The 13,011-nt window shown below is 41.8% G+C and overlaps 1 protein-coding gene across 2 annotated transcripts in view; it reads right to left on the bottom strand.

Annotated features, from left to right (window-relative positions):
• Positions 1-10,338, bottom strand: part of CFAP299 (cilia and flagella associated protein 299) — a 714,944-nt gene extending 704,606 nt beyond the window's left edge. The window contains exon 1 of one of the 2 annotated variants that reach the window (XM_027544866.1): positions 10,168-10,338. In XM_027544866.1, the coding sequence (XP_027400667.1) occupies positions 10,168-10,278 (111 nt within the window). In that variant the 5' untranslated portion in view covers positions 10,279-10,338. The remainder of the gene's footprint in view (positions 1-10,167) is intronic. The other variant, XM_027544865.1, reaches the window with a different exon arrangement.
• Positions 10,339-13,011: the final 2,673 nt, after the last annotated feature.

The following is a 13,011-nucleotide window of genomic DNA, read 5'->3' as shown; positions in this document are numbered from 1 at the left end:
AGATCATGGCATCCGTTCTATCACTTCATGGCAAATAGATGTGGAAACAGTGGCTGACTTTATTTGGGGGGGGCTCCAAAATCACTGCAGATGGTGATTGCAGCCATGAAACTAAAAGACGCTTACTCCTTGGAAGGAAAGTTATGACCAACCTAGACGGCATATTAAAAAGCAGAGACATTACTTTGCCAACAAAGGTCCGTCTAGTCAAGGCTATGGTTTTTCCAGTAGTCATGTATGAATGTGAGAGCTGGACTATAAAGAAAGCTGAGCTCCTAAGAATTGATGCTTTTGAGCTGTGGTGTTGGAGAAGACTCTTGAGAATCTCTTGGACTGCAAGGAGATCTAACCAGTCCATCCTAAAGGAGATCAGTCCTGAATATTCATTGGAAGGAATGATCCTGAAGCTGAAATTCCAATACTTTGGCCACCTGATGTGAAGAGCTGACTCATTTGAAAAGACCCTGATGCTGGGAAAGATTGAGGGCAGGAGGAGAATGGGATGACAGAGGTTGAGATGGTTGGATGGCATCACCGATTCAATGGACGTGAGTTCAGGTAAACTCCTGGAGTTGGTGATAGACAGGGAGGCTTGGTGTGCTGCGGTTCATGGGGTCACAAAGAGTTGGACACAACTGAGCGACTGAACTGAACTGAACTGAACTGATGACTAGTGACACTGAGCAACTTTTCATACATCTGCTGGCCATTTGTGTATCTTCTGTGGAAAAATGTCTATTCTGATTACCTCTCATTTCTTTGATCATCTTGTTTGGGTTTTTCTGATGTAGAATTGTATGAGTTCTTTGTATATTTTGGGTATTAACCCCTTCTCAAATGTATCATCTGCAAATATCTTCTCCCATTTACTAAGCGGCCTTTTGTTTTGTTGATAGTTTCTTTTTCTATGCAAAAGCCTTTTAATGTGATGTAGTACCATTTGTCTATTTTTGATTTTGTTTTCCTTGCCTGGGCAGATATATCCAGAAATGTATTTCCCACACCAGTGTAAAAGAATGTATAGGCTATGCTTTCTTCTAGAAGTTTCATAGTTTCAAGTCTTGCATTTAAGTCTTTAATCCATTTTGAATTTATTTTTGTACACAGTATAAGAAAGTACTCCAGTTTGACCTTTTTGCACACAGCTGTCCAGTTTTCCCAAAAGCATTTATTGAAGAGGCTGTCTTTTCCCATTGTATATTCTTGTCTTCTTTGTCATAGATTAATTGCCCACTAAAGTCTGGGTTCATTTCTGGGCTCACTCTTCTGTTCTATTGATCTGTGTCTGCTTTTGTGCCAATACTATATTATTTTGATTACCAGAGCCTTGCAGTATAATTTTAAATCCAGTTCTTTCTATATTAAGGTTGCTTTAGATATTTGACATCTCCTGTGTTTCCATAAAATTTTAGAATTTGTGCTAGTTCTATGAAAAATCCCACTGGTATTTTAATAGGGATTGCACTGAATCTGTAGATTGTCTTGGGTAGTAGAGTCATTTTAACAATACTAATTCCTCCAACCAATGAGCACTGTATATCTTTCCATCTGTTTGTGTTGTCTTTGGTTTCATCAGTGTCTTATGGTTTTCCAAGTACAGGTAATCTATCTCCTTAGTTAAATTCATTCTTAAGTATTCTGTTCTGTTTGATGCAGTTACAAACAGGATTGTTTTTTCAGTTTCCCTTTCAGATAGTTCACTGTTAGCATATGGAAAAGCAACAGGTTTCTGCATGTTAATTTTGCATACTGCAACTTTACTTAATCTTATGATGAGTTCTCATAATTTTTTGATGGTGTATGAGAATTTATTGGGGCTTCCCTGGTAGCTCAGATGATAAAGAATCCACCTGCAGTGCTTCTTTGGTGGCTCAAACAGTAAAGAATCTGCCTGCAATGCAGAAGACCTAGGTTCAATCCCTGGGTTGGGAAGATCCCCTGGAGAAGGAAATGGCAACCCACTCCAGTTTTCTTGCCTAGAGAATTCCATGCACAGAGAAACCTGGAAAGCTACAGTCCATGGGGTCTCAAAGAGTTGGACATGACTGAGGATTTATTATGTATAGTATCATATCACCTGGAAAGAGTGGTGGTTTTACTTCTTCCTCTCCAATTTGTATTCTTTTTCTTTCTTTGTCTTCTCTAATCGCTATGACTAGGATTTACAATACTTTGTTGAACAAAAGTGGCAAGTGTGGGCATCCTTCTCTTATTCTTGACCTTAGATAAAATGCTTTCAACTTTCTACTGTTAAGTATGATGACAGCTGTGGGTTTGTCATATATAGCCTTTATTTTTTTGATGTATGTTTCCTTTATACCCACTTTGTTGAGAGTCTTTATCAGAAATGGATACTGAATACTGTTAAAAGCTTTTTACTACATCTATTGAAATGATCATATCATTTTCATTCAGCAATTTGTTAATAATGTCATATTAATAAATTGTTGAATGAAATTTGATTAGTGACTATTAATCCACTTTGATTGATTAGTGAGTATTGAGCCATCCTTGTATCTCTAGAATAAATCCCATTTGACCATGGCGTATGATCCTTTTAATGTATTATTGAATTCAGTTTGCTAACATTTTGTTGAGGATTTTTGTCCCACTCTTTGCGACCCCATGAGTCGCAGCACGCCAGGCCTCCCTGTTCATCACCAATTCCCGGAGTTCACTCACACTCACATCCATCGAGTCAGTGATGCCATCCAGCCATCTCATCCTCTGTCGTCCCCTTTTCCTCCTGCCTGCAATCCCTCCCAGCATCAGAGTCTTTTCCAATGAGTCAACTCTTTGCATGAGGTGGCCAAAGTACTGGTGTTTCAGCATCAGTCCTTCCAAAGAAATCCCAGGGCTGATCTCCTTCAGAATGGACTGGTTGGATCTCCTTTTTCTAGTTCCTTTAAGTGCAAGTTTAGGTTGCTTATTTGGGATTTTTCTTGTTTCCTAAAAAGCTTCTTTCATTATACACTTCCCTATTAGAACTGCTTTTGCTTTCATCCCCTAGATTTTGGATTGTTGGTCTTCTCTTTTATCTTTTTCAGGAACTTGTTGTTTTCTCTTTGATTTCTTCAGTTATTTCACTTAATTTTTGAAAGACATTTTTGCTGGATTAGTGTTACAGGTTGACTTTTTAACCTTTCAGCACTTTAGAGAATGTTATCCCATTATACCATGGCTTGTATTACTTCTGATGAGAAGTGCTATCTTTCCTGTTTGAGTCCATCTTTGCATTCCTATGATAAACCATACTACTTAAGAGTAGTATTTAGCAGTCTCTGATCTATTGTTTCTTATTATATTCCTAGATTCATTTCTCACTCAGTAAGTAAAATTAGTCTTTAGCTTTCCATTTTGTGCTATCCTTTTATGGATTGATGTCAGGGCTATACAAATCCTATAAATGATTCAAGAAAATTACATGCTTTTCTTTTTATTAATTTTTAATTATATAAGTTATACTTTAATTCAGTCTCCTTGTGAAAAGTAAAATGTGGTAGATGCAGTGAATGCTGTATTCTGTCAACTTAGCTAAGTTAGAGCTTTGTTTCCATAACTTTCCTTCCTTAGTTAGTTACAGGTTAGGTTGGACCACAAGAGACATTTGCAATAGATTTGGATGATAGAAGAAGAGCAACCATATTGTTCTAGCTCTTACAGGATCTTCTCCTTTACCTCCTCCAACTCCTGGGTCAGGTGTATGAGTATGTTTATCTCCGTGACTAAAGATACTAGTTTCTTCTGCAGATCTCCTCCTACCATCAAAGTTGGAAGTGTAGAAAAGGTGACAGCCTGATCCAAGTTCCAGTTTGTCCTTATGAATTCTAGTGCACTTTTATAGGTCCATTTCCCCTCGTTTCCCCCACTTCTCAGGTAACTTTACTTCCTGGCTGTCTGTCCTAATGACTTCAGGTTCCAGACACTAAAGAAACAGCCCGTCTTCAACCATTTAAACAGTTTTCATAATGGTGCAGGGGAAAATTTCTATAAAAAGGTAAATATACATGACACACACATATTTGCATCTACGTGTGTGTGTGTGTGTGTGTGTTCATGTTCTGCTTCTCTTAGTGAACCCTGAATGAGTCACAGTTGGCTATTGGCAATGATTCCAGAGGAATGGAAATTTAAAGGACAGATTGAATGGTTCTGCTTTTCAATATGCTATCTAGGTTGGTCATAACTTTTCTTCCAAGGAGTAAGCGTCTTTTAATTTCATGGCTGCAGTCACCATCTGCAGTGATTTTGGAGACCAAAAGAATAAAGTCTGACACTGTTTCCACTGTTTCCCCATCTATTTCCCATGAAGTGATGGGACTGGATGCCATGATCTTCGTTTTCTGAATGTTGAGTTTTAAGCCAACTTTTTCACTCTCCTCTTTCACCTTCATCAAGAGGCTTTTTAGTTCCTCTTCACTTTCTGCCATAAGGGTGGTGTCATCTGCATATCTGAGGTTATTGATGTTTCTCCTGGCAATCTTGATTTCAGCTTGTGCTTCTTCCAGCCCAGCATTTCTTATGATGTACTCTGCATATAAGTTAAATAAGCAGGGTGACAATGTATAGCCTTGACGTATTCCTTTTCCTATTTGGAAGCAGTCTGTTGTTCCATGTCCAGTTCTAACTGTTGCTCCCTGACCTGCATACAGATTTATCAAGAGGCAGGTCAGGTGGTCTGGTATTCCCATCTCTTTCAGAATTTTCCACAGTTTATTGTGATCCACACAGTCAAAGGCTTTGGCATAGTCAATAAAGCAGAAATAGATATTTTTCTGGAACTCTCTCGCTTTTTCCATGATCCAGCAGATGTTGGCAATTCGGTCTCTGGTTCCTCTGCCTTTTCTAAAACCAGCTTGAACAACTGGAAGTTCATGGTTCAGGTATTGCTGAAGCCTGGCTTGGAGAATTTTGAGCGTTACTTTACTAGCGTGTGAGATGAGTGCAGTTCTGCAGTAGTTTGAGCATTCTTTGGCATTGCCTTTCTTTGGGACTGGAATGAAAACTGATCTTTTCCAGTCCTGTGGCCACTGCTGAGTTTTCAAATTTGCTGGCATATTGAGTGCAGCACTTTCACAGTATCATCTTTCAGGATTTGAAATAGCTCCACTGGAATGCCATCACCTCCACTAGCTTTGTTTGTAGTAATGCTTTCTAAGGCCCACTTGCCTTCACATTCCAGGATGTCTGGCTCTAGGTGAGTGATCACACCATCGTGATTATCTGGGTCGTGAAGATCTTTTTTGTACAGTTCTTCTGTGTATTCTTGCCACCTCTTCTTAATATCTTCTGCTTCTGTTAGGTCCACACCATTTCTGTCCTTTATTGAGCTCATCTTTGCATGAAATGTACCCTTGGTATCTCTAATTTTCTTGAAGAGATCTCTAGTCTTTCCCATTCTGTTGTTTTCCTCTATTTCTTTGCAAATATTTCTTTGCAACAAAGGTCCATCTAGTCAAGGCTATGGTTTTTCCTGTGGTCATGTATGGATGTGAGAGGTGGACTGTGAAGAAGGCTGAGCACCAAAGAATTGATGCTTTTGAACTGTGGTGTTGGAGAAGACTCTTGAGAGTCCCTTGGACTGCAAGGAGATCAAACCAGCCCATTCTGAAGGAGATCAGCCCTGGGATTTCTTTGGAAGGAATGATGCTAAAGCTGAAACTCCAGTACTTTGGCCACCTCATGCGAACAGTTAACTCATTGGAAAAGACTCTGATGCTGGGAGGGATTGGGGGCAGGAGGAGAAGGGGACGACAGAGGATGAGATGGCTGGATGGCATCACTGACTCGATGGACGTGAATCTGAGTGAACTCCGGGAGTTGGTTAAGGACAGGGAGGCCTGGCGTTCTGCAATTCATGGGGTCGCAAAGAGTCGGACACAACTGAGCGACTGAACTGAACTGAATGGTTCTAGGTTACCTAGAATTGGTTCTCTGACCTTATTAAAGGTATTACAAGCCCTCTTTACAGTAGAAAAGATTATGCTGTAGTCAGTGAAGTGCAGAGGCCAAGTTTTAATTTATCAACTTTACAGACCTGCAATGAAGTCAGGGCTTTGGGTAACCAAGTGTTTTTTGCCAGAGTATAATTTAGTGGCAATAAGAAAGATAATGGCATTGGTTGCTTCTAAGTGTGTTGAATGCTATGGGAAAAGAAAATGAAAAGCCCAAGTCTTAGGGATTAGCCAATCACTTGGTAGCAGGTTAGTTACCCATGACTACCTCCATCTTGAAAGGGAAAAACATTTGATATAATTTCATGATATTAAAAAGCTTTTTTCCAAGAGAAAAAAATACTCCATAGGCCATTAGATAGTGGAGCAGACTTATGACTACAGCCAGAAGAGGCAAACCCATTACTACCAAATGTATCTGTTCCTATCAGATTGAACTGTTGACCTTTCCAAAGTTGAAGGGCCCCAATGTGGTCAATTTGCCACCAAGTGGTTGGTTGGTTCCCTTGAGAAATGGTGCAATATTGCAGGTATTCAACTTGGTTGCTGACAGTCAAACTCCTGTCATTTGAGTCAGATATTCAGCAACATCAGCCTTTGCAAGAGGGCATCCATGCCACTGGGTCCCTGTGTAGCCTCTGTCTTCCTCCATGTGCCCATCATGGCAGCACTAAAGTGGCCAGTGAAAGAAGTTGGCTGACAGCAAATGGCTTAACTAACATCAAATGTAAAAGCAAATTTCTTTACCTTTCCCCCAAACATAGTCATCATTTTCCATTTTGGAGACCTTTGAAATTATGATTAATATAACACAAAGTTTTAATTTCTCACTCCTAATCAATGTCAATAAGTTTCATTGCTAACTCACATGAAAAACTCTGCCTTAAAAAAAAATTGAAACCTTTCTTAACAATATTAAGCTGATGCTTGGCAATTGTGCACATGTGCTACAAAGATAATTATATCCTATTGGAGTATTTATTGTCTATATTTCATTATTATTTATTTGATATTCAAAAATTTACATTCAAACACTGTTTGGCACCACTACTTTTTGCCCCTCATTTACTTCAGTGACTTCCATTGCAAGGCATAAAACTGAACCTTCATGATTTTAACTTTATATTATCTGTATAAAATATTAAAAGCTTGATTTTGAAGTCAGAAAATATGTTGGAAATACCACCCGGCTTTTTTTTAACACATAATTCCAGAAAGATCAAATTTTCTGCCCAAGGTCACACATTTTGCTCATGGAAAAGATAGGACTAAAGTGAGATGTTTCTACTTCCTTAAAATTATGTTCCTGGACTTCCCTGGTGGCACAGTGGGTAAGAATCCACCTACCAACGCAGGGGGGGCACAGGTTCAATCCCTGGCTGGGAAGATTCCACATGCCTCAGAGCAACTAACCCCATGAGCCACAACTACTAAGCCCATGCTCTAGAGCCCTCCAGCTGAAACCACTGAGCCCATGTGCCACAACTATTGAAGCCTGAAGCGCTAGGAAGGCAAGTCAGGTGGTCTGGTATTCCCATCTCCTTAAGAATTTTCCAGTTTGTTGTGATCCACAGTCAAAGGCTTTGGCATAGTCAGTAAAGCAGAAGTAGATGTTTTTCTGGAACTCTCTTGCTTTTTCGATGATCCAACAGATGTTGGCAATTTGATCCCTGGCTCCTCTGTCTTTTCTAAAACCATCTTGAACATCTGGAAGTTCATGATTCACATACTACTGAAGCCTGGCTTGGAGAATTTTGAGCATTACTTTGCTAGCATGTGAGATGAGAGCAATTGTGCAGTAGTTTGAACAATGGACTGGCTCCAAACTGGGAAAAGAGTATGACAAGGCTGTATATTGTCACCCTGCTTATTTAACTTATACGCAGAGTACATCATGCAAAATGCTGGACTGTATGAAGCACAAGCTGGAATCAAGACTGCCAGGAAAAATATCAATAACCTCAGATATGAAGATGACACCACCCTTATGGCAGAAAGTGAAGAACTGAAGAGCCTCTTGATGAAACTGAAAGAGGAGAGTGAAAAAGTTGACTTACAACTCAACAATCAAAAAACTAAGATCATGGCATCTAGTCCCATCACTTCATGGTAAATACATGGGGAAACAGTGAGAGACTTTATTTTGGGGGGCTCCAAAATCACTGCAGATGGTGACTGCGGCCATGAAATTAAAAGACATTTGCTCCTTGGAAGAAAAGCTATGACCAACCTAGACAGCATATTAAAAAGCAGAGACATTACTTTGCCAGTAAAGGTCTGTCTAGTCAAGGCTATGGTTTTTCCTGTGGTCATGTATGGATGTGACAGTTGGACTATGAGGAAAGCTGAGCACCAAAGAATTGATGCTTTTGAATTGTGGTGTTGGAGAAGACTCTTGAGAGTCCCTTGGACTGCAAGGAAATCAAGCCAGTCAATTATAAAGGAAATCAGTCCTGAATATTCATTGGAAGGACTGATGCTGAAGCTGAAGCTTCAATACTTTGGCCACCTCATGCGAAGAACTACCTCAGTGGAAAAGACCCTGATGCTGAGAAAGATTGAAGGCAGGAGGAGAAGGGGATGACAGAGGATGAGATGGTTGGATGGCATCACCGACTCCCTGGACATGAGTTTGAGCAAGCTCCAGGAGTTGGTGATAAACAGGGAAGCCTGGCGTGCTGCAGTCCATGGGGTCGCAAAGAGTCAGACATGACTGAGCGACTGAACTGAACTGAACTGAAGCTCCAGGGACGGCAAGCCCCAACTACGGAGCGCCTGTGCAGCAGCCACTGAAGCCCTCACGCCTAGACCCCGTGCTCCCACAGCAAGAAAAGCCATGGCAAGAAGAAGCCCAGGAACAGCAATGAGAAGCCGGAGAACCACAACTAGAGAAAGCTACAGTGCAGCAACAAAGACCCAGTGCAGCTAAGGATATACAAATAAATGAAAGCATTGTGAACATGTCAAATATACTGTATTAAAAAATTATGTTCCTATGTAGCACATAAATGTGTTTTGAAGAAACACTTTTCAGACCTTGGAATCCCCACTGAAGTAAAATCTAAGTTTTAATATGATCATTTTGGACTCCAAATCCAAAAATTTCAATCCACTAAAAGAATTACTGTTGTGGTGAATAAGTATTTGTGGAGTTCACTGCAGGATACAGATCCTTCTCAGACTCACATGTGGAGTGGACCCACATGGCAGTGCTTGCTCTCTCTGGCCTAAATATGGGGCAACTTGGGGGTCCGGGGTCTGGCTCCAAAACACCAGAATTTCCAAGTCAGTGTCCGTTTAGTCGGCCTGGTCTGGGGACTGTATCAGGGCTACAGGGACGTTCGGTCCATATCCTGCTTCTCAGGACCCGCAGCCCATTATCCACCCCTCCATTCTGATTCTCCTCCAGGAGGCCAAGCACTGTATCATTCTGCCCTCCTCCCAGCCCCCCACTTGCTCCCCACCCATCCCCAACACCTTTAAGAAGCCAGAGAAGGACTGTAGCCAATCCCAATTACGTCCGATTTTGCTGTGTTGCAGGCTTTTTTTTTTTTTTAACTGTCAACAACAGTTGTGCTCCATCAACTCGGTAAACAGGAGTCAGCTTATGCCTGCAGTTACAGGGAGCTGTAACTGTACCTGTAATTAAAGCGCTTTCTGAACCAACTAGCTGGGGGTGACAGTTCAGGGAACCAAATGCCCAGTAGAACACGAGATACACCTGGAAGGATACTGCCTTCTGTTCTTTGGTACAAACTGGCAAAAAGAAACAGGGTGTCAGACCTGAACTGCAGCCCCCGGAAGGGTCTCCGCGGGTCTCCGAATCCAGCCCCTCAGCTCGGAGAGGGAGGATTTTGGAAGCGGGGCGGCCAGGAGACGGCGAGGGCGGCGCTGGGCAGACAACCGAAGTTCCGCGGCGCGTGTGTGCGCGTGCGCACGGGCACGGGTCTGCGCGGCGCCACGGACAAAGGGGCCGGAATGCCGCTCAGACCCAGGTAGTGGAGGGGGCGGGGGGCGGGGGGCGGGTTAGGGACACGGACACGGCGGCACTCCACCGCGGTGGCTTTGGAGCCGCGGTCAGGAAACTGCCGCGCCTGCAGTCCCCAAGATTCACCGCCAGGGGGCGAACACCCCACGACCCGGGGGCTCAGGATCGTGCGCGGACCCAGGGAACGCAAAGGCGGTGGCCACCCTACTGGGCGGCTGCCCTTACCTCCAGGTAGTACAAGTCCAGGGTCGTGATCTGCGAGTCCAGGAAATCTTCGTAGGTGTTGAACTGCGTGACTATATTGTCCACGGTGGTCAACGCTTCGTCCTGATCCATCGCTGTTGCCGTGGCCGAAGCGTCCCTAGCTACGGAGGCCCGGGGGCAGGGTCAGAAGATTCCACCCACTTCGTCCCTTCCAATCAGTTAGAAACCGGTGCGGAGTTTGGGGCGTTAATCCCACCCCCGTGTCTGGTTACGGTTTCAGGTTCCCGCCTCACTCCTAGGAAAGCTGTCTCAAATTACCCTCCCCAAGTTCAGGTCTGACGACTTCAGTAGACGCGCACTTCGATAAAAATGAGTAGTCTTGGAAGAGAGACAATTGCAATCCAAAATTTGGAAAGGTGAAACTCCTGCCAGGATATGTAGACAAAATACTACAGATCAGAGCTTCTAGTCTCATTCTAAATCAATGCTGTGAAGGACCAGATTACCAAGGTTAGTTCTCTGGTAACTGAAGGTCCATTTTTGCAGAGTGTCTCAAAACAGAAATTTCTAGAAATGGACTTGTGAATAAATCCATTAACAAAAGAAACATTAATAACATTTTCAAATTGTTGTTGTTGTTGTTTAGTTGCTAAGTCAGTCCCGACTCTTTTCCAAGACCCCATGGACTGTAGCTTTGTCAGGCTCCTCTGTCCATGGGATTTCCGGGGCAAGAATCCTGGAATGGGGTGTCATTCCCTTCCCTAGGGGATCTTCCCGACCCAGGGATCGAACCCACGTCTCTTACATCTCCTGTATTGGCAGGAGGATTCTTTACCACTGGGCCACCTATTTTTAAGTTATTGCTAATTTTTGAACATGAGAAAGAATTTACGAATTTCCCAAAGGAAACTAACTGAACGAAAATATCTCTGAAGACTTCTTTTGGCCCCAGGCGCTTGTTTTAACTTTTTTTTTTTAACCTTTAAGTTTCAGTAAACACACAAAGACCTTGGCCTGTGGAAGCTGCCTTCTTTTAAAGGGTAAAATATCTGTGGAAAATTAGAAAGCAAAGGTTTTTACTAAAGACTTTTCCTTTAGAACAGAGTTTTACATTTTGAAAACATGGATTTAAAGTAATCCACCCTGGCAGCTGGCAAAATTTTTCAGAATCCATTTTTGGATTTTAATGTTCTACAAATCATCCTTGGGAATTAACACATAGTACAACACTTGAGTCTGTGGTAGTTGCTCTCTAAGTACTTACCGAGTTAATTTTGAAGCTTTCCACAGAAGTGCAAAAAAATTTTTAATGAAAACATCTGTTAAGATACTTCACCTTGAGTTAGCTTTCTTACTTTAAAAAGGCCCTCTCAAAATTAGAATGTCATGAATGTTCTGATTTTAAGTGCTGGAAACAATAATCTCTAGGATATCAGTAACTTGTCTTTTAATTAATTACATTTTAAGTGGCACTTTGGACATTATTTTTAAGTACAATGTCGTCTTGATTTAGGAGAACAGAAAGGAGAAAAAAACCCTGGACACTCATAATACAACAATGACATTAATAATAATAATACCAGTTATCGAGTGCACCCTGCATGCTAGGCACTGTCCTAAGTACCAACAATGGATTACATCTTTAGCTAGTATCTGTGCTAAAATTAACAACCACCAACACTTTGACATCATCTAATGCCTAAAAAGACATGAAAATTCAAATAGCTCAAGACTGAGGGAAAAATCCATGTGGCTTAAGGCATTCTACCTGATAAGAGACAGAGGTCTCAGGATTCTGGATTATCTGCTGCTGCTGCTGCTGCTAAGTCGCTTCAGTCGTGTCCGACTCTGTGCGACCCCATAGACGGCAGCCCATCAGGCTCCCCCGTCCCTGGGATTCTCCAGGCAAGAAGAGGAATGGGTTGCCATTTCCTTCTCCAATGCATGAAAGTGAAAAGTGAAAGTGAAGTCGCTCAGTCGTGTCCAACTCTTAGCGACCCCATGGACTGCAGCCCGCCAGGCTCCTTCGTCCATGGGATTTTCTAGGCAAAAGTACTGGAGTGGGGTGCCATTGCCTTCTCTGTCTGGATTATCTAGGTCTCAGTATTCTCTATTATCTAATGTCTCCTCATTGTTCTGAGTGAACTGAGCACAAGGAAAGGCTTAGAAAATATATATTTAATTTAGTATGATAATATTTATTAAAATTTTATCATGTGCCAGCCCTGTTCTAAATGCATGCTTTATATGCATTATCTTGTTTAATCATGACTACAAATCCACCAGGAAAGTAGCACTAGCGTTATTCGTAATATGGAAACAGAATGAATCTAAGTGGATTGGCCAAAGTCTTAGAGATAAAAATAGCAAAACAACTCACTACTCGTGCTTTCCTAGAAAGAGAAAGGTGAATCGAGGTTTGAAGGGCCACATGGAATTAACTATCAAAGTTGGGGTTTTGTATTTATTAGAAATACATATATATGTCAAATTGTGAAAGGGAACGTGGATCAGCACAAATAAAGAAGCAAAAGGGGTGGCATATTCCAAGATGTGGAGGCAAAGAAAGATTGGGTCCTGTGTAGGAAAAAGAAACCCGGGAAGGAGCACAGAAGGAAGGAATCTGACTAAGGAGACAAATTGGTAGGAAGGCTTTGAATGCTTGAATGAAGAGTTTGCAGAGGTAATAATCTTAGAGTAAGACAGGGTACGAAGAAAATGACTGATGATCACGTACAAACAAAACATGTCACTGTTGAAGCCTCCAGAGTGCTTATATTATCATATCAGCTTTGAAGTCCTCCTCCTTCATGATCTCATGCATTCTGAGAAACCATAAAGAATCTGGGGAAACTGTGTGTCTGT

Source organism: Bos indicus x Bos taurus, chromosome 6, assembly GCF_003369695.1.
Source record: "Bos indicus x Bos taurus breed Angus x Brahman F1 hybrid chromosome 6, Bos_hybrid_MaternalHap_v2.0, whole genome shotgun sequence".
Lineage (NCBI taxonomy): Eukaryota > Metazoa > Chordata > Mammalia > Artiodactyla > Bovidae > Bos > Bos indicus x Bos taurus.
Note: the sequence above shows the minus strand (reverse complement) of the source record. Positions and strands in the feature narration are given on the sequence as shown.